At 34.7% G+C, this 25003-nt stretch overlaps 12 protein-coding genes and 2 non-coding genes across 14 annotated transcripts; 5 read left to right on the top strand and 9 right to left on the bottom strand. All coding sequences in view use genetic code 12, as the record gives it.

Moving 5' to 3' along the window:
• Positions 1-62: 62 nt before the first annotated feature.
• Positions 63-1736, bottom strand: CTRG_00037 (uncharacterized protein; the record flags this gene model as incomplete). The annotated part of the gene is made up of 1 exon (XM_002545210.1): positions 63-1736. The coding sequence occupies one exon, from the start codon at positions 1734-1736 to the stop codon at positions 63-65; it is 1674 nt and encodes a 557-aa protein (XP_002545256.1).
• A 1592-nt stretch (positions 1737-3328) lies between these two features.
• On the bottom strand, positions 3329-4720 carry CAS5 (Cas5p; the record flags this gene model as incomplete). The annotated part of the gene is made up of 1 exon (XM_002545209.1): positions 3329-4720. One exon carries the CDS (start codon positions 4718-4720, stop codon positions 3329-3331), a length of 1392 nt encoding a protein of 463 aa, XP_002545255.1.
• A 3714-nt stretch (positions 4721-8434) lies between these two features.
• Positions 8435-9805, bottom strand: ASK1 (Ask1p; the record flags this gene model as incomplete). Its single annotated transcript, XM_002545208.1, has 1 exon — positions 8435-9805. One exon carries the CDS (start codon positions 9803-9805, stop codon positions 8435-8437), a length of 1371 nt encoding a protein of 456 aa, XP_002545254.1.
• A 945-nt stretch (positions 9806-10750) lies between these two features.
• Positions 10751-11431, top strand: CTRG_00034 (uncharacterized protein; the record flags this gene model as incomplete). Its single annotated transcript, XM_002545207.1, has 1 exon — positions 10751-11431. The coding sequence occupies one exon, from the start codon at positions 10751-10753 to the stop codon at positions 11429-11431; it is 681 nt and encodes a 226-aa protein (XP_002545253.1).
• Positions 11432-11659: 228 nt separating this feature from the next.
• CTRG_00033 (putative lipase) lies at positions 11660-12658 on the top strand (the record flags this gene model as incomplete). The annotated part of the gene is made up of 1 exon (XM_002545206.1): positions 11660-12658. The coding sequence occupies one exon, from the start codon at positions 11660-11662 to the stop codon at positions 12656-12658; it is 999 nt and encodes a 332-aa protein (XP_002545252.1).
• ARH2 (NADPH-adrenodoxin reductase) lies at positions 12655-14115 on the bottom strand (the record flags this gene model as incomplete). The annotated part of the gene is made up of 1 exon (XM_002545205.1): positions 12655-14115. One exon carries the CDS (start codon positions 14113-14115, stop codon positions 12655-12657), a length of 1461 nt encoding a protein of 486 aa, XP_002545251.1.
• Positions 14116-14392: 277 nt separating this feature from the next.
• On the bottom strand, positions 14393-14464 carry CTRG_06326. Its single transcript has one exon. It is a non-coding gene; the product is annotated as a tRNA-Asp (tRNA).
• A 615-nt stretch (positions 14465-15079) lies between these two features.
• On the bottom strand, positions 15080-15172 carry CTRG_06325. The gene has a single exon. It is a non-coding gene; the product is annotated as a tRNA-Ser (tRNA).
• A 307-nt stretch (positions 15173-15479) lies between these two features.
• CTRG_00031 (uncharacterized protein) lies at positions 15480-17534 on the bottom strand (the record flags this gene model as incomplete). The annotated part of the gene is made up of 1 exon (XM_002545204.1): positions 15480-17534. The coding sequence occupies one exon, from the start codon at positions 17532-17534 to the stop codon at positions 15480-15482; it is 2055 nt and encodes a 684-aa protein (XP_002545250.1).
• A 545-nt stretch (positions 17535-18079) lies between these two features.
• CTRG_00030 (uncharacterized protein) lies at positions 18080-18442 on the bottom strand (the record flags this gene model as incomplete). Its single annotated transcript, XM_002545203.1, has 1 exon — positions 18080-18442. The coding sequence occupies one exon, from the start codon at positions 18440-18442 to the stop codon at positions 18080-18082; it is 363 nt and encodes a 120-aa protein (XP_002545249.1).
• A 393-nt stretch (positions 18443-18835) lies between these two features.
• On the bottom strand, positions 18836-19516 carry CTRG_00029 (uncharacterized protein; the record flags this gene model as incomplete). The annotated part of the gene is made up of 1 exon (XM_002545202.1): positions 18836-19516. The coding sequence occupies one exon, from the start codon at positions 19514-19516 to the stop codon at positions 18836-18838; it is 681 nt and encodes a 226-aa protein (XP_002545248.1).
• A 34-nt stretch (positions 19517-19550) lies between these two features.
• On the top strand, positions 19551-20219 carry NAT4 (Nat4p; the record flags this gene model as incomplete). Its single annotated transcript, XM_002545201.1, has 1 exon — positions 19551-20219. One exon carries the CDS (start codon positions 19551-19553, stop codon positions 20217-20219), a length of 669 nt encoding a protein of 222 aa, XP_002545247.1.
• A 1215-nt stretch (positions 20220-21434) lies between these two features.
• On the top strand, positions 21435-23153 carry RLM1 (Rlm1p; the record flags this gene model as incomplete). The annotated part of the gene is made up of 1 exon (XM_002545200.1): positions 21435-23153. One exon carries the CDS (start codon positions 21435-21437, stop codon positions 23151-23153), a length of 1719 nt encoding a protein of 572 aa, XP_002545246.1.
• A 655-nt stretch (positions 23154-23808) lies between these two features.
• On the top strand, positions 23809-24868 carry RPS6A (40S ribosomal protein eS6; the record flags this gene model as incomplete). The annotated part of the gene is made up of 2 exons (XM_002545199.1): positions 23809-23814; positions 24164-24868. 2 exons carry the CDS (start codon positions 23809-23811, stop codon positions 24866-24868), a joined length of 711 nt encoding a protein of 236 aa, XP_002545245.1.
• Between the last annotated feature and the right edge of the window lie 135 nt (positions 24869-25003).

Raw genomic sequence — 25003 nt, 5'->3', positions numbered from 1 at the left:
GATAGTTGTGTACATATATAAAAAAACGTACACAAAAACTAACTAACTCACTCATTACTCAACTAGGCAAAGATATCACCAATTTCCTTACGAGTAATTTTTGCAATCTCAACTAGTTTTTCATCTGTGTTTCTCAATCCAATAATACACAAGTTAACTGGAGCTTTAGCAAAACTCTTTGGGTCATCATATTGATCATGAATGAATTTATCCATATCATTAATTGGAGAATAACTTTTTTCTGGTTGGTCCAACTTTTCATCAACAATAGTGACAGGAAAAACCAATACAGGGTAGTCTAATAAATTCCATTGAGATGTATAGGTCCAATATTGGGCTGTTCCATGTTTAGGAGCAACATTAGGATAAAGTGGAGCAATTACTGCATCCAAGATATTACCTTCTTCATCTGTATAAGTATTCCAATGTTTTAAATATTCTTTTCTATACTTTTGCTTCTCCAAGTTCCACTTCCATTGTTCATGCATGTCAAGATCTTCTGCACCATCAATTGCCCAAGTAGTTTGTTCGAGTAATGGTTCCCCAGTTTCTAAAGTACTACGGAAATCTCTAGCTCCATCCTCAAAATATAACTTACCAAGAATCTCTGGAGTTTTCTCATGATGATAAGGTTTGAATGGAACAAGTTCAACAGAGTCTTTTAATTTGTCTTGTACGATTTGAAGGGCACGTTTAATTGGTGGAGTTGGATTAACTACTTCGTCACTCAACAAGACACCAACACGATATTTCTTTTTTGGTTTTGGACTCCATTCAATAGGTACCAAAGTTGGATCAACTAACCAGGGCTTGGCATCGATAATAGTTTTCATAACCAAATTTACCGTATCCAAAGATCTAGATATTGGACCAGTGACTGATAAGATAGACTCAGAACCCATTTGACAAGAATAATAATCAGCAGTAGGAATACGTCCCAAAGTTGTTCTTAACCCGTAGATACCATTAAAACCAGCTGGACTACGGATACTTCCACCAATATCACTACCAAGTCCAAATGGTGAAGCATATAACCCATTCAACACACCTTCACCACCAGAGGAACCACCTGAAGTTAAATCACTATTGAATGCATTTACTGTTCTTCCATGACAGAACAGTTGACATTCCAACATCATTAATGATTGAGGATTTGTAGTTCTAACGAATGGATAAGCACCGTTTTCCATTAAAATATTAACAATATCGGCATTGTAGTCGACAACTCTGTCTAAATAACATAATGAACCATGAGTGACAGCACGTCCTTTAAATGGAATCATTTCTTTAATAGAGAATGGTAAACCATACAATGGCAAATCTTTCATGGTTTCATAGTTTTCATCTAATTTTTTAGCAAATTCCAAAGCTTCAACAGGAAGAAATTCTTGAACACAATTGGTCAATTTCGAAGCAACAACAGCAGCATGGAAATAAGCAGTCAAGACTTCAACACATGATATCTTCTTCTCCTTTAAATCCTTTAACAATTCCACAGGATCTTTCTCGGTGATATTTTCCAATGTGCTACGTGGTAAAGTAGACAAATAGACTTCAAATGGATGCTTTGCTGGTGACCCAAAATCAGATGTAGTTTCTCCAATGGCACTAGGCAACTCGTCGTATTTCTTCTTAGTGGCATCGTCTAATGGAAATAATTCCAAGGTTTTATCCAAAGAATCAGTGAAGATTTTTCTAGCTTTAACAGCAAGATCTTTGTAATTATCAGTAAGCATAGTCGGTCTGTTTCTAGGGTAAGAAAAGAAAAAAAAAAGTTATTAGCAATCTTACTATATGAGGGGTGACACATGCCAGAAATGAGCTTATTTATAACCAAACCCCCAATTGAAATACGCGGAGAATGTTTTCATCTTTCAAGGAGTCTTATCTGTACCAAAATTTCTTCATCAAAAGCTACAAGATTGGGAAAAAAAAACCTAACCATTCCGCGGTGCTCCAAATAGGGAAACCTGTTCCGAAGGGAGGTTTGGTTCATGTTTATGATAGTTTTCAGTATATAATGCACCCGGTTTCATAAATAATCAATACCATGTCAAAGACATGCTTCGATTTTATTTGTCGCTCTCAAAGTGAGCTAGATAATCCCGTTCGATTTGAATGGGTGATCAATTGGTTGTTCTGTTATAAATTCAACCTTGCTGGGTTTATTTTTTTTTTTTCCTTGGGGTTGACCGATTAGCGGGCCGTGCACGGCCCAATACTATCAATATCAAAATTAAAGTTGATTATCAGTCAGATATGCAGGGACACAATCATTGGTGTAGTACGATCTATCGTTTTCATTTCTTGAAAGTTATTGAAAATGTTCAAATGAAAAACAAAGAAAAAATTCTCATTTTAATTTGTACTGAGCCTTGCCATAAGCCATGTTGTCACTCAACGATGAGTACGCTTCAACTTGGCTTAAATTGAAATGGCAAATACAACAGTACACCGCCTCTTTACCAACAACGTATGGTAGAAGTTGATTGGGCAAAGAAAAAAAAAAAAAGAAAAGAAGCGAAAATACTACTGTGGAGTGTGTTTACATACTCCACTCTATTAAACCCCCTTTATTCCTAAAAATAAACCATCCTACGAAGTCAGCTCATGATTTCTACAATCAAAGTACAACTCGTAAGTGAGCCAAGTAAGATAGAAGGATATAAATATAAGAGCAGCGATTGTACAATTCATCAAGCTAGGAGATTAAATTTTGTACTCTCCACAAAGAAAGATAAAATACAAAAGTTAACTTACAACAATGAAAATTAATGGCTTAATTGTTCTTACTGGATTCATTTTTGTTAACCGCGTTGTCTCCAGCCCCGATACAACAACTACGGCAATTGCAGTTCTGAATAACACATTCAATCAAACTACATCAGATTTATCTACAACTACTACAAATTTTGGAAGTCCAACTCAATATCCAGTTATGTTGGTACTTGTATCGATTGTATTTTCCTTATTGTAATTCAACTGAATTCTTGTCTCCTACAAAGCAAGGGATGAAATTTTCAGACAGAAGTAAAAAAAAAAAAACCTTGCACCACGCACTACGCGGTCGTGTGGAATTCGGTTTTGTCTTCTTTTTTTTTTTTTTTATTTTTTGCTGTGTTGCAGGATTTTTTTTTTCGAGTTCAATTCCGCGTCTTTTCATTGTTTCAGAACACGCACAATGACTTAATAGGGGCAAGGTAAAGAAAAATGGAAGAATCGATTTCCAGGAATACATATCACGTCTAGATAATGGTATATATTTATTTAATCAATTCTGTAGAATCAATAAATGATGTATCAAAAAAAAAAATAAAAACAATAACGTCTATATGATCTTATGTATCTTCTTTATATGAGCTTTCAAGTTGTCCTTACGGTTGAATGTCTTTTGACATTGTTCACATTCAAACGGTTTTTCCAGCGTATGAGATCTAAGGTGTCTCTTCACATGTTCTGGGCGCATAAATCGACCATCACAAATAGGGCACGAATATTTCTTATTTTTATCTTCTCTTGATTGAGTTGATCGATTATTTCTTACTCTATTCTTGGTGATCACCATATTGCTTGGAATTGGAATTGTTGTAGGTTCGGGAGGAGATCCTGTAACAGAAGTCGCGGCAGATGTGGAAGTTGTTGTAGCAAAAGTTGTTGTAGGAGCAGTCGAAGCAGCCAGATTTGGTACTGGTTCTGAATACAGTGGTGAAAGTGACGGTGATTTCTTTATTGCTCTCGAAGTACTTGTCTTCTTCTTTGTTGCTGTTGCCGATGCTGCTGCTGTTGCGACTGCATTTAAGGACGATATTGTTGATGGTGATTCTTGTTTAATAGGTAATCCAGGTTGAATGTCTCTATTTGGTGTAGGAAGAATCAGTGAAAGTGGAGGTGGTGCTTCCCTTAAGTCTTCCATTGGAGGTTGTATTGAAAGTGGGAATGAATTTTGACTCATGACTGGTTTTCTTGGTTTGATCAAAGGTGTAGCTGCTGAGTTTGTGTAGTTTGATGGGCTGAGAAGATCGATCTTAGGACTAGTGGTGTTTCCTGATGCATGGGTTTGAATAAATTGATCAAGTGAAATTTTTGAGATTGATCTTGAAATTCTAGGAGTTGGGGTCTTTGGTGTCTTGGATACTCTTGTGTAAGACAATGATCTATTTCTACTAGGGGTAATTGGTGAATTGAATGACGATGGTGGTTCATATGTTATGGAAGTAACAGAGTTTGAGGATTTATGCATGAATGTTGAAGGAGTTGCTAATAATGATTTATTTATCGAATCAAAATTTAGCGATCTAGATTTGGGGAAAGTCCATTCCTCGTTTTCCAAATATGGATCCTGAAGTTGGTCAGAATCTTCTGGTAATTGTACTAACTGTTGCAGCTGGATTTGCAGGGAAACATCATCCTGTTGTTGATGCTGTTGTTGCTCTTGTTGTTTCTGAGAAGGTGGCTCTTCAAAATGCTGTGGAGGAAACTGAAATTGTTGTGGCACCAGTAGTTGTTGTAGTTGCTGTTGCTGGTCCTGATAAATCTGTTGTTGATGATGCTGATAAAGTTGTTGAAACTGTTGTTGCGAATGCTGCTGTTGTGACTGGAGTTGTTGTAGTTGAGCCAGGGGGTCTATTGGCTGGTATAAGTTTTGCAAGAAGTCAAAATTCTCATCATAATCATAAGGTTGAGAAAGTTGAGTAGGCGAACTTAATAGATAATTCTCCATTTTGATATCATGTAAATGGTTATTCTAATGGGAGCCAAAAATATAAATATGAACCAAAAAAAAAAAAGGACTGGGTAAAAAGAATGTAGAATATATGAAGAAATGAAAAATTGAAGAAAAATGACCAGAATGTAACCAATATTTGAAATAAAAAATCAAATCAGGCTCGTGAAGTAATAAATAAATATATAAAAAGGGAAAATAAAATTGTATCAATATTATTTATATTAAATAAAAAAAAAAGCCCAAGGAAAAAGTTTTCCTTAATATTTCAAGACTTTTTTTTTCTTTCTCTTTAACTAGGCAGAGGCATGAGATTATACTGCGTGAAGAGAGCAAAATGAGCGTACTACCAAAGAAAAAAAAAAAGAAACAAAAGTAAGGAAAAAAAAAATCAGAGACATGAAATTCAATTGTTTTACAAATCAATTATGTGCGCCTATCAAATAAATACAAACGTAACCAAAACATGGGCAAACAAAGTCAATATATCTCATAATTGTATTAGAAATTGATTTGTTGATGTTTCCAATGCTTTATAATAAAGTTGCTACAATTGTTTTACATTATATGAAACTTATAAGGGGAGAAACAAATCATCTCTTGAAATTTTTCTGATTTTTTCGGATCTCCACTTCGGGCATAGATCGTTTTTTTTTTCTTTTCCTTTAGAAACTGACGCGCGTCTTATTTGATTCTCTTTATTTTTTTTTTTTTTATTTTTGCTAAAAATAATAAATGCAACAGCGAGAGAGAAAGGAAAGAAAAAAAAAAAACCTTCTGAGGTTATGGTAATATACAACCAGCCCACCAAACGATAAGCCCGAACCAGACCGAATTGACAGAAAATAGCCCTCTAATAAAGAACTGTTTATGACGTAGAACCAAATACGGTCTTTATTGCAATGATATGATCAGTATCATCGTGTTATTGCATAGCCACAACTTGATTTTCATTTCCGGGATTGATCTAAATAAAAAGAAAAACTCAGAAGAAGGTGAAGAAGAAGACGTGAGAAAAAAAAAGGATTTAATCACTGTTTGAACACAAAGCAATATTAAGTAGAATTAAGTAGCACAATTAAACAAAACGTCTATGCCTTCCTGCGGTAAACGTAAAATGTGAACTTTGGAATAGGATAAACGGATTACTGCATGAATAATCACTCCATAATGCATAGTATTTAAGTAATTAACTAACTTTTCTTTTTGTTTTCTACTTTCAATAAAGGTACTAGATTTATCTCCAGAGGAGTTTTTTGAGGGATATAATTCCGTTACTTTGAGATCGCAATCTGTATATATTCAGTAACAGAAGATAATTGGCTCATTTTTCTTTTCTTTTAAATTGGGAAGATTCGTTTAGAACATCACAGGCTCATGGATCTACTAACGCAAGTATCGCCGCAAGAAGATTTACCGCAATTCAGCAAAAATAATTTTTTTTGGGGGGTAGTAAGAGGAAGGCATTGGGTGAAAGATAGAAAGAATAAAATAGAAGAAGGATTGACACGCCTTCGGTTAGAACTTTATTTCATTCTATTTTGTGTGTTCAATTCCGGGACAGTGATTCAAATGGATTATAGTAGAATCAATCAAGGAATAACCGGAAGTACTATTATTAGAATCATCTACTAGTACTGCCACGATTATAGCCGTGTATATTCTATATATAGTCTAGTGGTGCTTTTCATTTTATTGTTTTTTGGGGCTCATAAAACCTACTTTGCCAACATCCAATAAGACAATCAGCAATTATTGTTTTGTTGAGATCTTTGCGAGTCTAGACTTTCTTTCTCCTTTTTTTTTTTTTAATCAAGACGCGCTTTATTTATTCTTTCTTTTTTTTTCATGTGTGTGAAATTTAGAGTTAGATTTATGTGCCCTGCACAATAACGTGTGTTCGGGATAAACCCGCTCCGATATTTTTTTTTCTTCCTCATTTATGTATATATGTGAACTTAAACTCCCTACATTTTGAGATATTATTTTTATACAATGATTTGCCCATATTCAGTACCTTTTATTTTTCTCCTCTGTGAGATGAGTTCCTTAAATTGGAAAATGGAATGAAAGAATAATAAAAAAAAAATACCAACATTCTCAGATAAAGTTGAATTTTTTGTTTTTACTTTGCAGTGGAAGATTACGTCATTTGTATATAATCTACTAGTTTGTGTACGTTTCTGAAACTTGTATCTGAGGAGGCCAATGAGAATTGTTGACCTCATAAAGTGATTAATCACCCAAATAGTTTTCGCTAATTATATGATGTATGTTCTGCAACATTTTTCATTTCTTTACTTGAATACCTTCAAGCCACTTGTAATTACAGAAATAATTTAAACTTCTTTAGTCTATTTATTCTATGGGGACTTTTACATTCCTTTCAATTCCTGAAAGTTTTTGCATTGTATGATGTTCTTTTTTTATTATTAATTTTCCATTTGTTTAAGTGGAATATGCAAGGGGTCACCTTACTATTCTTGTTTCATCGTATTTGGAAGTCTATTGTTTGATTTCGTTTCACTTGGAGGAAAAGAAAAGAGGTAAAATTACAACTGTTCATGGTGTTTAACAATAAGAATTGTCATTACGACACAGGTAAATTCACCACGGTTAAATAATAAAAAAGTAGCCTTCCCCTCCCCATAAATACACCTTTTGAGCGCTTTATTCCCTTGTGCTTATTCATGATTTCAATCGGAATTATCAAATTTGTTAAATTGAAAGCATGTATCTGGACCCTTGATTTTTTTTTTCTATTCTACAATTATTAATTTCTTCTCATAAAAAAAATTGTCACTATTAAATTATGCTATAAACTAAAAATAAATAAAAAAAAAAGTAAGAAAATCCCAAAAATTCCTCTGTTCTTCTATATTTTGTTGACATTAAAACCATCCCATAGAATTTCCGATTCATCGAAAATAAATAAATAAAAAATTAGAAATAAAATTTGAAAAACAAAAAGCAATTATTCACACTTGAAGAATCTATTTCATGTGAGTAAAGTCAATTTCACCATCTCTAGTACCATCACAAGAAGCATTCATTCCACAAGTACAAGCATTCTTGGTTCTTTTACCACAAGCACAAGCATTTTTAGCAACTGGAACAACATTCTCAACTTTAGCCTTGGAACAGTTACATTTTAATGCTGGACGAGCACCACAGGAGCAAGTGGATTTTTTGGCACAGACACATTGAGCAGCAGAGCAAACCATTATTATATTAGTGTTATTAGTTGATTAGATTAATTGAATTGATTAGTTAATTATAGGAATAATAATAATAAAAAAAAAAAATCAGAAACTCATTTCTAGAGGGAGATATTACAGATATTTATAGACTTTCTTTTTCTCTAGTCAATGGTACCTTTGTCTATCTTGTTTGCGGCTATGAACTGATTTTGATTTTTTCTTGGAACACAAAATATCGGTTCTGGAAATCATGCATGTCAGATCTGACGAATAGAATCGCGCACATTTGTCATGCTTACGAATTGTCACGTGGACGGCTTACGTAACACAATGGAGGAATGCATAAAAACAAAGAAATAATTACATACTATAAAATTCCCCAAGTTAATCCTCTCTTCACTATCCTCCCGCCTCATTTATTGACCTTACAACTATCAAAAGAATGTTACATGATTACTGTATACTATTAAGCTTTTTATCTAATTAATCTTTATAATTTATGCACATTGTTCTATTTTTTGGATAATCTTCTCCATCTCTCTTTCAATGGACCCAAATCAGCAGTTGAATTCTCTGTCAAATCTTTAGTCAATTCTTGGGTTACATCTTTGGTAAGTTCATTGTTGTCGGTCCTGGTTCTATCTCTGTCTCTAATTTTGGATATTGCTTGATCATATATTTCTAGAAACGATTTCGAGGTTGTTTCCACATTGTCCTCATGTTCACCAGCCGTCGAAAAGAAGCTAGTTGAATTATTAGAGCGGGGATTGTTTCCATTATCCAAGAATACATTGTCCGCATCATCATTGTGATTATTATCAATTCTCCTTCTTTTCTTGCCTGATCCGGGAGTTGATTGATTAGACTTTCTCGGGTTGCTACTCAATTCAATTGTGTTTAATTCAGGTAAAGGTAAATTCTCACTTCCATGTGAATCGTCATCTTCATTATCGCTATCACCCGATGGCTCTATAACTCCACCCTCGTGTTTATCGGAATCCAATTGCGGCGGTTGTAGATCACTGTCTTCATCATCAAGTTGACTTTTCAACGGAGAATTAAAGGATGACCCACTCAATCGAGAATACTTTGGTGTATTAGGAAACATTTGAAGATCAGGAACATCCTCCATCGGTGTTGCTTGTCTTTTACGTAACTCCGTTCGTCCCTGCTTTATAGGAGATGAAGTGGCTTGTCTTGGCGTTTCACTCCCTATTTCTGATCTCAAGATAGGAGGTAGGGGAAAAGATGGAGACGAATTCAAAATATTTTCAATTAAATCAGATCTTGCGGAACGTATTGGAGTTTTCTGTTTCTTTGGTGATATTGATACTCTATGATAAGTGTCTAAAGATTGTCGTATAGTATGGATTTTGATTGGTGATTCCCTATTGTTGTATTGACGTTGATGATGTACAGGTGATGACGCTTTTACTCCACTTGTCAATGATGGTGGATGCAAAGATATGCTATCTGTCAATTTAGTTGCGTCTCTATTTGGTCCCAAATTCGATGCTGTACGTCTTGTTGGAGACATCAAGGATTTCATTGATGGACGAGTCTGTTCAGTTGACCATGTAGGAGTATCCTCATCAACAATAACGTGTTTCACAATGGGTTTCTTAAATGGTACTTGTGTTCCACTACCTTCTGCATGTCGATCATCACCTTCTTCTTCTTCTTCTTCTTCTTCTCCGTCTTCGCTGCCCCTGTTTAACAATAAGAACTGATTATTTGAAGTTAGTTCACTTATTGGTTCGGCATAACTATCCAATTCAACATTCGCTGATTGCTCAAAAAAATGTTTTCCAAAAACCTGTATTCTCCCAAACTTTGCTACTTTGAGCATCATACTCCTGTAACATGGGAATGATTTTATCATTAATAACTGCTGTTGCTCGAGATATGTTTTTATCAATTTCTTGAAGAACAAACGTAGTATCTTGATCTAATTGGTCAAGAATTTGTCTCGCAGGTAAGGCAGAATCCGATGCTGTTACATTCACTCCTGATTTTCTTCTTGATGAGGTGGGAATTATTGAATATCTCTTCATCTTTGATGATACTTGTTTTGTTGTGATTTTTGATGTCTCAATGTTGTTGTTTTTTTTTTCGTTGGTTTGTTTTATTTGTCTTTACGCGCGTTTCCTGCATCCCCGATTTCTGGGAATTACGTATCTGAGCAAAGGAATAATTAGAGTGGAAGAAAAAAAAAATTGTTCATTGAACCCCATCTTTGCCATTCCTGTTCCTTTCTTATTGTTAAATCTACGTTAAATATTTATTTGGTATGGGTAACATAATGTCAGTTTCATTTGCTCCTGAATGTACTCCTGCTAAGAATGCATACGATGATTGCTTCAACAAATGGTACACTGAGAAATTTTTAAAAGGAAAATCGGTGGAAAATGAATGTACTGAATTCTGGGATACTTATATTACTTGTATAAATGCCAATTTAGCCAAACAAGGCATTAAACCAATGTTAGATAAAGCTAGAGAAGATCAACCTTTCACTCATGAAGAGATGAAGGAAAGTGCAGCATCTGATAAGAAATCGTGATAGATAGAGGTCACTTGCAGTGCTTCTGGTATTGACTGTTTATAGTATTGCAAGTAGATAGAAAATGTCTTGTAAATAGAGGAAGGATGTCTTTTGTCATATAAATAAAGACTCTACAGTTACGACTTTTCATGACATGTTGGTTCTCAAAATCCATTGTAAAAACTCTCACAGTCTAAAACCGAGAATATTGAAGAAACAAAACAAAAACCAAAAAAAATATAACGAAACAAACTATACTCCTTCGTTATTCATTCATCAATCATGTTAGTAGAAGAGGTTCCTAAATCCACAAATGCTAAAACTTCTACTATTTATTTTAGCTCCTCGATCAATTTAACTGCTCGGCTGTTAGGGAAATCAAACACTGCTGGTGATTCATCCCTGGGATTATCAAACAAGAAAGGAAGAGCAAAAGTGAATTATAACCTTAACCAATTAATGAATGCACAAACTATGACAAATGAACCTACAAATAAAACAGGTACCTTAAAATCCACCCAGCAAGTTCAGTTGGAAAGATTAGTATCAAAAAGACTCGTTGATTTAAACCATGAAACGTCTACAAAGGGATTTGAATTGCCTAAAAATTTCACATATACTAGCATTCATTCAAAAGGGTCTCAGAAGGTATCACATAAGTCAAGATTGGGTAACACTCCAACAACAAAAAGAATACTTGCTGCTCGAAGAAACTTGAATCTGTATTATGAAGAAGAAAGAAACTTGATATCCATAAATACCATTCTTGGATTAAACTATCAATTTGTGGATTTTACCGAGGTTGATAAGAACAAAAGAAGAAAATTTGAGAGAGTTAGACCAAAGATTAGACTCTGTAGTATTTGTGGAGACAAATCAAACTACTCAAGATGTCCTCTATGTGGACTTTACTATTGTAGTGTAAAGTGCAATAATTTACACCAAGAACTGAGATGTGCATAACATAGAAATAAAAGAAAGAAGAAAGTTATAAAGTAAATTTGATGGACAGCATTTGTATATAAAGTTCCAAAATGGAAAAGAAAAAAAAAATGGAGGAAAAACTGTCAAAGTAATAGACTATTCTTGTTGTTATATTTTTTTTCTTTTTTTTTTTGGTTTTCCTATTTCTGTCATTGTTTACATTTAACTTCGCTATTGGTTGTTATTTTTCACTCCTGGTAGACCTGAATGTTTGTTTTATTGATTTTAGTATTTATTTATCTATCATCAGCTAGTAAATCAGATGAATCAGAAAGCCCAGCCAAGGATTACATAAAACTAGTTGAATTTTCCAATTTTGCAGCTGTTGGGTACTGTGTTAATAGAGGACTTGCGAAGGGCCGACTTGGAGATAAGGATTCCAATTGTGCTTTGTTGGCTTGTAAGAATGATTTTCTTGCAGATGTTGAAATTATTAAAATATTTGACTTTAATCGTCTTAATGAAGTTGGAACGGGTTTTTACGCATTGGATAACAACAGAAGGGCAATTATCTTGGTATTCAGAGGTTCAGTTTCCCGACGCGATTGGGCAACCGACATGGATTTCATCCCAACATCATACAAACCAATTGTTTATGAAGAGAACTTTGGATGTGAACCATATATTCTGACTGAGTGTAATAATTGTCGGGTACATCGTGGATTTTACAACTTTTTAAAGGATAATTCTGCTGCAATCATTACAGAAGGGATTGCATTGAAAGAAGAATATCCAGATTATCAATTTTTGATTATTGGCCATTCGTTGGGTGCAGCATTGACCATGTTGAGTGGGATTGAATTTCAACTATTGGGCTATGACCCGTTGGTGGTAACGTACGGTGGTCCGAAAGTGGGAAACCAAGAATTTGCTGATTTTACTGATAAATTATTTGATACGGAAGAGGTTCATAATGAGATAACATCGAGTAATGATTTTTCAAGAGGTTTCATTAGAGTGGTTCATCGACATGATATAATACCACTATTACCACCAATGTTTAGTCACGCGGGATACGAATACTTTATTGACAAAAGAGATTTACCACATGAAGAGTGTGATCTTGACAGACGGGGAATGGAATACTCGGGGATATTCAAGAGAGCGCTGACAATAAAACCTTCTATATTATGGCCCGATAAATTGGGGAAGTATGAACATACACATTATTTTAGAAGAATCACTAGTTGTAGAGACGACGATTAATACATTTTGTCCAACATTTCATCTTTATTGCAAACTTTGTAGCGGAATTTTCCGAGTTCTTCTCCCTTTCCCAATTCATACTCATTTAATTTCTTCCATTGTTCCCAATCTATCGCGTTTGGTAGATTGAGTTCATGTTCGTCATCCTTGACTTTGATATACTTATCATTTGCTAAATCTTCCAACATATTGTCAGCAGTGTCAAATGAATCCATCATGGTGGTAGCAATAGCACCCTTTGGACCGTTCTTGATCCAACCAGCAGCATACCAGCCAGTTTTAAAAATCGCATTATGTTCATCTTTATCTTTTGATTCAGTAGATAAGACTCTGCCATTCTTGTTATGGAGTTTCTTTCCATCGTACCATATTCCCAATTCTTCAAATCCAGATAATGCGGAACCTTGATAGCCGATGGACAATATCACAAGTTCATTGTCTTCGGTTGTGTATTCATTGGTGGACACAACTTTATGGGGCAATAATGGATCATTAGCAGGCTCATTTCTAACAAATTTAGTAGACTTAAGAAGTGAATCATCTCCAGCAATAAATTCAACTGGGCTCTTGTAATATTCCAATGACCAGGATCTATCTGAATCCTTAGGAGGCGCATTGTTGTATTTTTCAATAATTGAAACTCTTCTCTTGTCAACACGTCCCAATTTTTTGACATCCAATTTATCTAATAATCCTGTTTCTAATGGGATGAATCTGACTGGTAATTCAAACAATTCTCTAATTTCCTTGTTGGAAAATGCCGATTCAAGGATACCCCTACGTGCAACAATTCTAACGTGTTTGACTGTACTTTTCTCCAATAACTTTTGTGCATCTGTTGATATATCAGTTTTGCTCCAATGTTCTTTGGGATCCGCAAGTAATATTCTTGCAACATCCAAGGCAACGTTTCCGTTCCCTATAATACTAACAGTTTTGATTTTATCTAATGGTGGTGGGATGTACTTGTTGTTCTTTGTATAATAATCTGGATGTCCATTATACCAATTAACAAATTGTCTGGCAGGAACTACACCAGATAAATTAGCACCAGGGATATTTAGTTTATTATCATCACTAGTACATCCATATGCTAAAACAATAGAATTATAATGTTTTTCCAAATCTTTTAAACTAACGTCTTTACCAATTTCTACATTTCCCAAAAACCTTACTTTATGGCGTCCATCTGAACCACTCCCAAATTCTTCCATAATATTATTCATATGATCTTCACAATTCTTAACTTCAGGATGATCAGGAGCAACCCCATATCTACTCAATCCATATGGTGTGGGTAATTTCTCAAAGAAATCTATATTAAATTTAACATCTGGGGAAGATTTATTGAGTAAATGATGAGCAGTATAAAACCCACCGGGACCAGTTCCAACAATTGCCACTTTTAATGGTTTAGATAGAAGTTTGGTGGTGTATGATAAGTATCTTGTTTGCATGATGAGTAGTATGATGACTAATCGAAGTCGATGGAAACTTGAACAAAAATGAAAAAGAAAAAAAAAATAAAGAACTTAAAAAATTGCAAAGATTCGGAGCCCGAGATGTACAGATCGATATTGGTGAACGAGAAGAAAAAAAAATCAAGACTATGAGTCTTTGAATTCCTGAATATTACTGTGAGTCTCTTCTACAACAATTGGACTCAACAAGACAGAAGAGAAACACTGGCAGGAAAAATTAACTCCAAAAAATATAAATCAAAAAAAGATAAATCTCTCTTGCGGGGAATCGAACCCCGATCACGCGCGTGACAAGCGCGTATTCTGACCGTTAAACTACAAGAGAAACTCAACTCGGACAAGTTGACTTGTTCTTGTTGCTTGAAATTTTCCACATTGATAGACCAATCATCTGGTAAAATAATTATTTATTTATTACTTGCTTAACTTCTATATTACCGGTAATCAGTAATTTTAAGGATTATACACATTCAATTGGTGGTTATTATGTAAGTGGTTATTAGCTTAGCCGCCTTATTTCCCCCAAAACTCCCGACAAACGTATGTCCACTTTCTAGGTTATACAGGCGGCCCCTGTTTTTAGACAAGGTATCAATTGAGTATGCATTATCCGTGGATAAATTTCAGTAATTAGTCTAGTCTTCAATACTTAAGTGGTGTTGTTAATTCATTTTCCCCACAGCAACTATCTAGAGAGTGCCCAGACCTTCAAACTGGTTTGAATTGCTTATGCGAACCACCATAAAGTACGGTGAATAATGGGATATTTTATGTATAACTTTTTTTTTATCTACTGAACACAAATATACTGCCTGTTATTGCTATGAATTGGTATCAAAAAAAAAAATAAAGAAGTACACGGATTCGACATCATATGGTGCTTGGTTTTGTGAATAGTTGCAAGAAAAAAAATTGATCGTTACAGCAAAAAAAATTATAACGACGGCAGCAGGACTCGAACCTGCGCGGGCAGAGCCCAAAAGATACCTTGATGGATTCAAGTCTTTCTCCTTAACCACTCGGACATACCGCCAGAAGATTGAGATTTTTTATCTCCCGCTGAAGTCAAGTGTTTTAAAATTTTAAGAATTCCAGGTTCATACCTGGATTGATTTTTTTGCACTTGAATTGTATACTATAGTACCTATACTATATGGAATGATAACACTCATGATCCGTGATATTACTCTTCTCCATCATGCACTAATTATACATGATTTAATTGATGTCTGGTCTTTTAGTAACTAACCATTTTTTTTCATTAAATTTTTGCAACAAAATTTGAGGAATAATTAAAATTCTCTTGAAACACATATTCATAACATTTTTATTAAATTTCATTACATACATCCTATATTTTGTAGACTAAATTTACTCAGTCTATCCGCTCTAAAAATACCCCACTGGGTCTCCCATTGTTGATTATCTTCCCAGAAAATACTCTTCCACGGTTCATCAAACGCTTCAAAGTAGTAATACTCAATGGGCAAGTCTCTAAACGTGCATAGGAAATCACCAACAAAATATTGCAAATTAGCAAGACTAGCAACTGCCAGACCAAAGCTGCCTCCGCCACTTGGCCATCCAACTTCACTCAAAATAATTGGGGTATTGTTTTCATTATAAGCTTGAACTTGAAGATTTAAAAATTCGATTGTCCAAGCAGACGCGTACTCGACCGGCACACCAGCAAAGAATGGATGAATATTCGCCCCGACAAGATCACAAGCATCAAGAAGCTTTGGGTCTATCAAAGAGCCAATTTCCGAAGTGCCAACGGGAATGTCGTCGATACCTAGTAATTGCAAGAAATCTTTGGCATCTTGAATATAGGAAATCAATTCATCTCTTGTTTTGTCCTCCCGAAACAATACCTCATTTCCAATGTATATTGAATTGATTAATCTCAGGGGATCTGGGTACTTTGAAACAACTTTCTTCATCAAATCCATTTGTTGCTTATTGACGTCATCATTTGATCCTATCCAAACACCCATGGCCAAAGTCATATTAAGATTCATATATTCGATTGCATCCAAAATCAATTCACTTTGATCACATTGCATACCATAGTTACGAATCCTCGTTGTTATGGTTGAGAGCTTGGCCAAATCTAACATAGCATCTCGTTTATTGAAACCACAAAGTGGCTCCATTGCATTACTTGGGGAGTATGCTATGCCATGAAATAACACATTAGAAACCACATTCATTAATGCAACAACTTCAGTATCTTCTTTCAATTCATCAGCTAATCCAGCAATTGAATTAGGTTTCGATGGTCGTTCAACAACTTGCAAATATTTGGTAGATAAATTATAGAGAAAGGGCAAATTTTTCAGATTTTCAAAAAATTTTTCAACTGAGCCCGGAGTTCCCCTTGATAAAATATAGACAGCAGGCACAAATCCCCCAAGCATTAAGATAATTGCCACAATTAAACTTAGGATAATCACCCAAAACATTTTACTGGAAAGATTCGGTAAAAACTTAGTTGACACAGGAGAAGTAAATGAATCATCTCCATCATCATCATCATCATCGTCATCGTCACCACCTTTGTCTCTATTACCAGTCCCAGAAGACACTTGCTTCTTCTTCCGTTCATCATATAAGGGAAATATCGGTGTTGAAGACGCAGTTGTTCCACTATACTTTTTATTTTCGCTTTTTTGATCTTCTTTCACTGTAGCTGCAGACCTATTACCTGTAATATTCTGTAACAGAGCCTTTAATAATTTATCAAATCTAGTGGAGTTTGTTTCATTAGAAATTGGAGAAATTTCATTCAAATTGTAATCAGATTCCGAACCATTCTTTTTCCGGTAGATCACAGTAGCATTTCGAACACCGTCATTAGAATTCTCTCCTACAACAGGAGCTCCTTGAGGAATTGTGTAGTTAAAATTTGAACTATCTTGACAATAATTTAGCAAATTGGATGAATACGATAACGAAGTTTGTGCATTATCATCATCAATAGTATTTGAAAAAAAAGGAGACGAATGAACTGCCGGAGGAGGAGCAACAGGAGTTGTTAGTTTAGAATCAATATTACTTCTTGGTTGCATGTTAGACGATGGCAGATCATACTGAGAAGACGACTTGATTGAATTATTCATAGGTGAACGAATAAATGCTTTTCCATATTCTTGAAACGCGTGAACTGATTTTGACCTTGTAACTTTATATGGTTCCACTTTGGTTAGCCTTACATGTGGTTCGTCGGTTTCATTTTCTTCGACTTGCTCAACTTGCTTTTGTTGCCCATTTTCTGATTCAACCGAGTTTGCAACCCGAAATTCTGATATCGTAGCAGATCTTTTATGCTTCATTGAGTACTTGTCGTCAGCACTCAAAGCAATTTTATGATTCGAGGAGCCTTCAATTGACATAATGGAATCAAACTAATAGTTACCTCTGATTGATTAACAACATTGGCGTAGACAAAAAGAAGAAGGGAAGAATTCTAAAAAAAAAAGGAAGGGACAAGTAAAAAAAAAAATGAAAACAAAAAAACAAAAAACAAACAAAATACCAAAATGGAAGGATCAAGAATTCTCATATTAACAGTTAACATCAAGACCAAGCAGAAACTTTTTTTTTGACCAGAAGGAAACATAAGGATTGTTTCAGACTATCATGTAACCAGCTTAAAATGACTTGGAGCAGCAGTTGTAAAGACGCCAATTGCATGAAATAGATGGTTTCACGTGTCAATTAGTTTATGGAACTTGAAATCTGAAATTATGCAATGCACGCAATTATCCATAGTGACGTAGAATTTCCTGTCTACCATAAGAAATTTAAAATCGAGATTCAATGAAACATTGCAACATGATGCATGGAGATAACCATCAGGAATAATTTGCAGCAATAAAGATGATGATAATTGATCTCGTATATTTTGCAGTAGTATCTTTTCTATGTATTATCAAAATCAACACTTGCAACATGCAAAAAGCATGTTTCCAATGAAAGTTGCCATGGTAGTGATACATCCTTCACCACTTCTTGGACAACAGCTAACCACCCCAAAACAAGTACAGCATTCAACACAAAATTCAGTACATTCGTTGTGTTCACGTTGATAGCCACTTTGGGCTGTGAAATGTGAATTAACTTCGTCTTCACTTTCTGAACTTGAAGATGAGGAACCTGTCCTGTTTAGCTCTGGTTTTTGTTGTTCTTGTCTCATTTCTTCGGTAGCTCTTGGTTCCCTTGTTATTGGTTCATCGTTTAGTGCAAGTTGTGGTTTTTGTTTTAGCTCGTCCATAGGGATATTCTGTTGTGGTTGTGACATAAATGAATGAATAGATAAGAAAATAAAAGCAAAAGAATGATATAAAGCAAATTAAAACAATGAGGAGGCGGAAGGAAATGAAAGAAAGAATGAAAACCAATGATCCAATTCAAACGGAAATTTGTAATAGTACGAAAAAAAAAAGAAAATTGTTCCAAATCTGAAATTTATTTTTATTCTTTTTTTTTTCGTTTTGAAGTGATTACTCTTTTTTTTCTCCTCTGGGGGAATTTGAATTTTATTTTATTTTCACACGTATTTTGTTGGCTATTCATGTTCTTTATTTTTTTTTTCTCAAGGGGGATGCGTCAGGGGTAAAAATAACAAAGTTAAAATATTACCACCACCTAAAAAGGGCAGAATACGTTGATTATGATTTTAATACCTCCAAATTTATGATTGTGATATTTCCAAACTCAGAATCATATCAATTAATTCAGCATCTTCTTCCCATTCTCTTTGTTCAGCTTCATCAAGATAGTTCAACAATTCATCACCTTCCACGATTTCTTGTTCATCTTCAATTAATTGATCAATGTTCAAATTATTGGTAACTTCCTTGTATTCAGTCTCATACTTGTTTAAGACGTCCTCTCTGAATTGCCTACTATCAATTGCCTCTCTTTGTAACATTAGTTTATCATGACGATGCTGGTTTCGTACCTGACGTAATTTGTTGTGTTTATTACGGAGATTGAAATTTTGGGAGCGAGGTGAATCAATAGCATGATGATTATACCTACCTCTGCTTCCAACTCGAAAAGGCAGGGACGCGTCGGAGTCTGATTTGATTGGTGAAGATGATGATAATGGTTTCATCATAGTTTCTGCACGTTCTCGTTGGTGCTGAAAAATTTGATCAAGAGCATTTGTGGGAGGAGATGATGGTATATTCATTTGCATGTCACGTAATTTATTAGTTTTTGAATTAGGAGTCGATGGAATATTCATAGTTGTAGTTTGTTCAACGGGAGGCAAGTAAGGTCGGAGAAGGGTGGATGTATTGATTTTTTTTTTTTTTTTGGTTGGCATTTTTTTTATCAGCGAAGACGCGATTTTTTTTTTTTTTTCCATTTAGGCCACCAACATATTCAAGTTCTCCTCAACAATGACTTTAAATTTTGAAATAGATGGAGAAGAATACCATGAATTTAATGAAGAGGATCCATTTTTAATGGAAGCTATAGCAGAGGACTTGCAGTTGAACTTTATTAATGGTGCATTTAAAGTGGGAAAGTTTACGACTCATTCAGAAGTAGCTCATAATCTTTCTGATGAGCAGTTACAAGAATTTATTGATACAATAGATGATAACATTGGTGATTTATATGTTAAATACCGTGGGAACGAATGGAAGGATGATAAAGAAGACGAAATGACCGAACCAGGATTAGTGATGGTGTGGTTTAAAGATGATGCTGAAGAGCTTGTTGGATATTTATCGTTCAAACTATGCGTGGATGACGATGGTGTGTTTGTGTTGTACCTTTTTGAAATCCATTTAGTTAAAGAGTACCAAGGAAAAAAGTATGGTCGTCAGATTATAGATCAATTTCATGATTTCGCTCAACTTCTAATGAATTCCAAGAACGAACTTTACAGGACAGTTCAAGGGACAGCTTTAACAGTGTTTTCCGATAATGAACGAGCATTCAAGTGGTACAGCACTTTAGGATATAAGTTAACTGAAGGGTCTCCAGTAGATAAGAAATTGAGAAGTGGCAAAGTTGTCAAACCAGAATATTATCTCATGAGAAGAGAGTTGCAATGTAAATAGACAAATAAATGATGATGTCGAACTAGTATTACTACACAAGGGTTTAATGTCGGAAAAGTGGAAATCTGCCGAAATAAAAATGCGACACGTTCTTTCTGTCACTTAAATCGTTGTAAATCGAACTGAGCACGACTTTTAGATATTCTCTGTTACTTAAGTTGTTTCTATTTTTAGATTTACTAAAAAAAAAAATCTCATCATCAGTCTTTCTTCTCTTACAGGGTTCTTCCATTTTCCAATTAAATTCACAGAGAATAGTATACAATTTTTATTCCTTTTGTTACATATCAGATATAATTTTTCCAATATCATAATCCAAGAAAGTTAGATTTCAACCATCAGAGCTAATTCAATACTATCTAATTTTTGTTTGGGGAAGATTAGAAAGGGAAAGTTCTTGCATAGATTAGAATCATTTTTTTTTCATTCTCTCTTGCTGTTGTTGCTTTACCTGACAAGAAGGAAAAAAACAACAACAATACAACCGAAGAGAACGAAAGTAAAGATTTCATCTTCGTATTTAAAATCAGTTTTTTATTTTTATTTTGCCAGCAATATATTTCAGTATAAATTGTGTACAGACAATAATTAATCTACAAGATCCATTTGGAGAAAATTTATCATCAAATAAAAAGGATTAATTCCCACATAAAACTAATCCAGTGCATCCTCATCACCACCACCACCACCACCACCCAACTTTACATAGAACTATTTTAAAGGGTTTGTGTTACAAAATCTTATCCCCATTTTATTTTTTTCTTCAACAACTAAATCTAAGCGTCGCTAGAAGGAAAAAAAAAGACAACGGAAAAAGTCCTTTCACACATTATTCCATCAGGTTAACGGTTATTCAGTTGAAGATTAAACAACGCAACCAAAAAGCAAGTTCTACACAACTTCTATTGTCTTTGTTTTCTCAAATCAAGTGTTCATTATTTTTCTTCCTACAATTCATTGTATATTTCTGCCATTGTCAAATCTTGCTGGAAGAAAAAATTAAACACACCCATCCATCGTACTTGCTCATTCACACACACACACACCACTTTTTTTTTGTCTTAGAGGAAGAAAAAAAAAATAACCCTAAAAAAAAGTAAAATTAAAAAGGCAAACTAACTTATACACACCTACAATTTTTTTTTTAGTTATTTATTTCAATCCTAACTAATTTATTCATCATTATCAGTGGTCATTTATAATTATTTCTAAAAAATGGGTAGAAGAAAAATTGAGATTGAACCATTGACAGATGATAGAAACCGTACTGTAACATTTGTTAAACGTAAAGCAGGGCTATTCAAGAAAGCACATGAATTAGCTGTGCTATGTCAGGTGGATCTAGCAGTTATAATCGTCGGAAACAATAATAAGGTATATGAATTCTCCACTGTTGATACCAATGAGATCTTGCAAGCATACGAAAACACAATGAATACTAGAAAACAATTGCATGAATCCAAATCCCCTGAAAATTATTCGGATTACAAGAAGAAACGACATTTACATGAACCTTTAACCAACAAAGCAGGAACTATTGTCGGAACCAATGCACACTTGAATGATGAATCTGATCATAATGTTGTTGACGATGATTCCGAAAATGATAGTGATGACTCTCCACAACCAAAAAGGCACAAGAAATCAGACTCAATATCCAAGATAGATAATCAAAATCCCAAAATATTCAATAGCACACAGCCCCCACCACCTCCCCCACCACCTCATATTTCATTAAATAATGTTCCAACATTCAACAATCCCAAGAAATATAAAAAAAGTGTCGATGAAGGAAGTGCGCCTATTTTAAATACAAAAAGTGAAGAAACACCGTCACAAAGACCAGTCTTACGAGTGCAAATACCAACTGATGCCAAGGGTAGTAAAAATGGTAACCCCAATGATAGCACCGGCAATAGTGACAGTAAAGATACTGCACGAACCATAACAGCCGTTGACAATAGTGCATTAAATCAAACTGGACAACTGGGTAGCGGATCTAGTGGCAACAATCTCCAAAATAACAACAATAACAACATTAATAGTAACCACAGCAATAACAATTCATCGCAACCGCATTCCAATGGTACACATGGACTAATACCAGGAGCTATCCCCAATACAAAATTTACAGGATTTTCATCATTTCGTTCTCCTGATTCTCGAAAACCAACTTTACCCCTTCCGTTACATACGAAATCACAAACATCGTCACCTGCTAGTGCCAGTGCGCCTGGACTACCATTAACTGGAGGAAGCAGTGTGTTTTATTCCGGAATGCAACAATCACCACAAGGAAATACCTATGCCAATTATCCAGCACAAGTTTACCAACAGTTTCAACAATTTCAACAACAACTTCAACAACAAGGTGCACAACAACCAGGTCAGCAGAACCCACCACCTTCAGCATTATCACAAGCAACTTCAACAGCAGCACCTGCACCACCTCCGTCTTTTCAACTGGGAGGTACTCAAACCTCACAACCTGAATCCGCCATTCGATTTCGTCCAGCTGGAACTCAGTTTAATAATGGAGAACAAACACCAATATCTGGACTACCTTCAAGATATGTGAATGATATGTTCCCCTTTCCGTCTCCATCCAATTTCTTGGCTCCACAGGATTGGCCTACTGGTATGACTCCAACTACACATATACCTCAGTATTTTATGAACATGCCACTAAGTAGTACTGGTCAACAAGCTCCCGGACTTCCTGCTGTTAGTATCCACCAACAACAGCAGCCTCAACAACAATCACAGCCGGGATATAAGCCTGTAAATCTTGCATCAACAATGTTCCAGATTCCATCTCAAGGAACCAACGGGGTTAACAGTGTGGGAAAGATCAGCGAAGCAGAACAAGGAACTAACCCAACCACTGCAGGTAGTTCTGAAGACAATGGTTCTAAGTTAAAATCAGAGCAATAAATTAATACAACCTTAATGTAAATCACACACACACACACACACACACACACACACCGAAAGAGAAAGAGATATTTTTTTTAGTTTATTTAATTATTAAACAAGTTATTACTTCAGTTCAATTGTAATATATTCATACATTTTTTTTTCATTATTTATATTTATTTGAGAATCAACATCACGGTAGTTTTGCCCAGTTCTTTTTTTTATATTAGTATTCCATATATAGGTCTAACTAGCAAATTCTTTGTAGTATATTTAATTTACATTCTTTATTTTTGTTTTTGGAACCAAGTGAACTCTTTTTTTGTGACAGAAATGAAGATTTGCAACTTTTTGTTTTTAAAGCTGACTAGGGTTATAACCCTAACAAATACTGCATATTTTTGTTGAGAAAATGTTTGTTTGCACCTTTACTGCAATACATTGAGGTAAATATTTTTTTTTTTACGTCGCACACTAATAGTATTTCTTAACTATGAGGAGAGTTCAAATTTGTTCGCACTAGCAAACCATAGTATACTGATTCTCGCACTAGCATTGGCAGACACACACACAGCGAAAAAAAATCAAATTTTCAGTTTTTTGTTAAAAAAAAAAAAAAAAGAAAACTCTTCTTAGACATAAATCTTCACATAGGCATACGGAAGCAATCACCATGAAGGTATGTGAACCAACTACAACTACGACCATTTGATATCATCCAGTTATTTCAATGAATATAATGATATGAATAATTAGAACAGATTGGGGAGACAGAAAAGAATTACTTGGAATTTTTTGAATTAGTGAAAAAATATCAATGTTGGGAATGAAAATTTTTTCTTATGTTTTATTTTTGTTTATATTTGGAAGAGCATCAAAGTCTTTTATAAAGAGAAGGGAATGATAAATGTGTGGATATGTTCTTATTGAAGAGATAGAATAAAATCATTTTGAAGAAACGTTATGGGAGATTTATCAATGGAGAAGTTTTTATGAATATTGAATACTAACAATTTTTTTTTCTTTAGTTAAACATCTCCTATCCAGCCAACGGTACTCAAAAAAGTATCGATATTGATGATGAACACAAATTACGTGTTTTCTACGAAAAGAGAATGGGTCAAGAAGTTGAAGGTGACTCAGTCGGTGATGAATTCAAAGGTTACATCTTTAAAATCACCGGTGGTAACGATAAACAAGGTTTCCCAATGAAACAAGGTGTTATGCACCCAACCAGAGTTAGATTATTGTTGTCTAAAGGTCACTCTTGTTACAGACCAAGAAGAACTGGTGAAAGAAAGAGAAAATCTGTCAGAGGTTGTATTGTTGCCCAAGATTTATCCGTCTTAGCCTTATCTATCGTTAAACAAGGTGAAAACGAAATTGAAGGTTTGACTGACACCACCGTTCCAAAGAGATTGGGTCCAAAGAGAGCCAACCACATCAGAAAATTCTTTGGTTTGACTAAAGAAGATGATGTCAGAGACTTTGTTGTTAGAAGAGAAGTTACCAAAGGTGACAAAACTTACACTAAAGCTCCAAAGATCCAAAGATTGGTTACCCCACAAACTTTACAAAGAAAGAGAGCTTTGAAAGCCAAGAAAGTCAAGAACGCTCAACAACAAAGAGATGCTGCTGCTGAATACGCTCAATTGTTGGCCAAGAGATTGCACGAAAGAAAAGAAGAAAAGGCTGAAATCAAGAAGAAGAGAGCTGAATCTTTGAAAAACTAAACTTTTCTGGTCTCTATATGTGAATCGAAATGAATAAGTAAGAGAAGGGTTTTTTTTATTTGTATAATTGGTCATCATTTATATATACACTTGTTTGATAGTATATCTGTGTACTCTAGTATTTTTTCATCTTTT

The sequence above is a fragment of the Candida tropicalis genome (assembly GCF_000006335.3).
Source record: "Candida tropicalis MYA-3404 genomic scaffold supercont3.1, whole genome shotgun sequence".
Lineage (NCBI taxonomy): Eukaryota > Fungi > Ascomycota > Pichiomycetes > Serinales > Debaryomycetaceae > Candida > Candida tropicalis.
The sequence above is the reverse complement of the archived record's forward strand: the minus strand, read 5'-3'. Positions and strand labels throughout refer to the sequence as shown.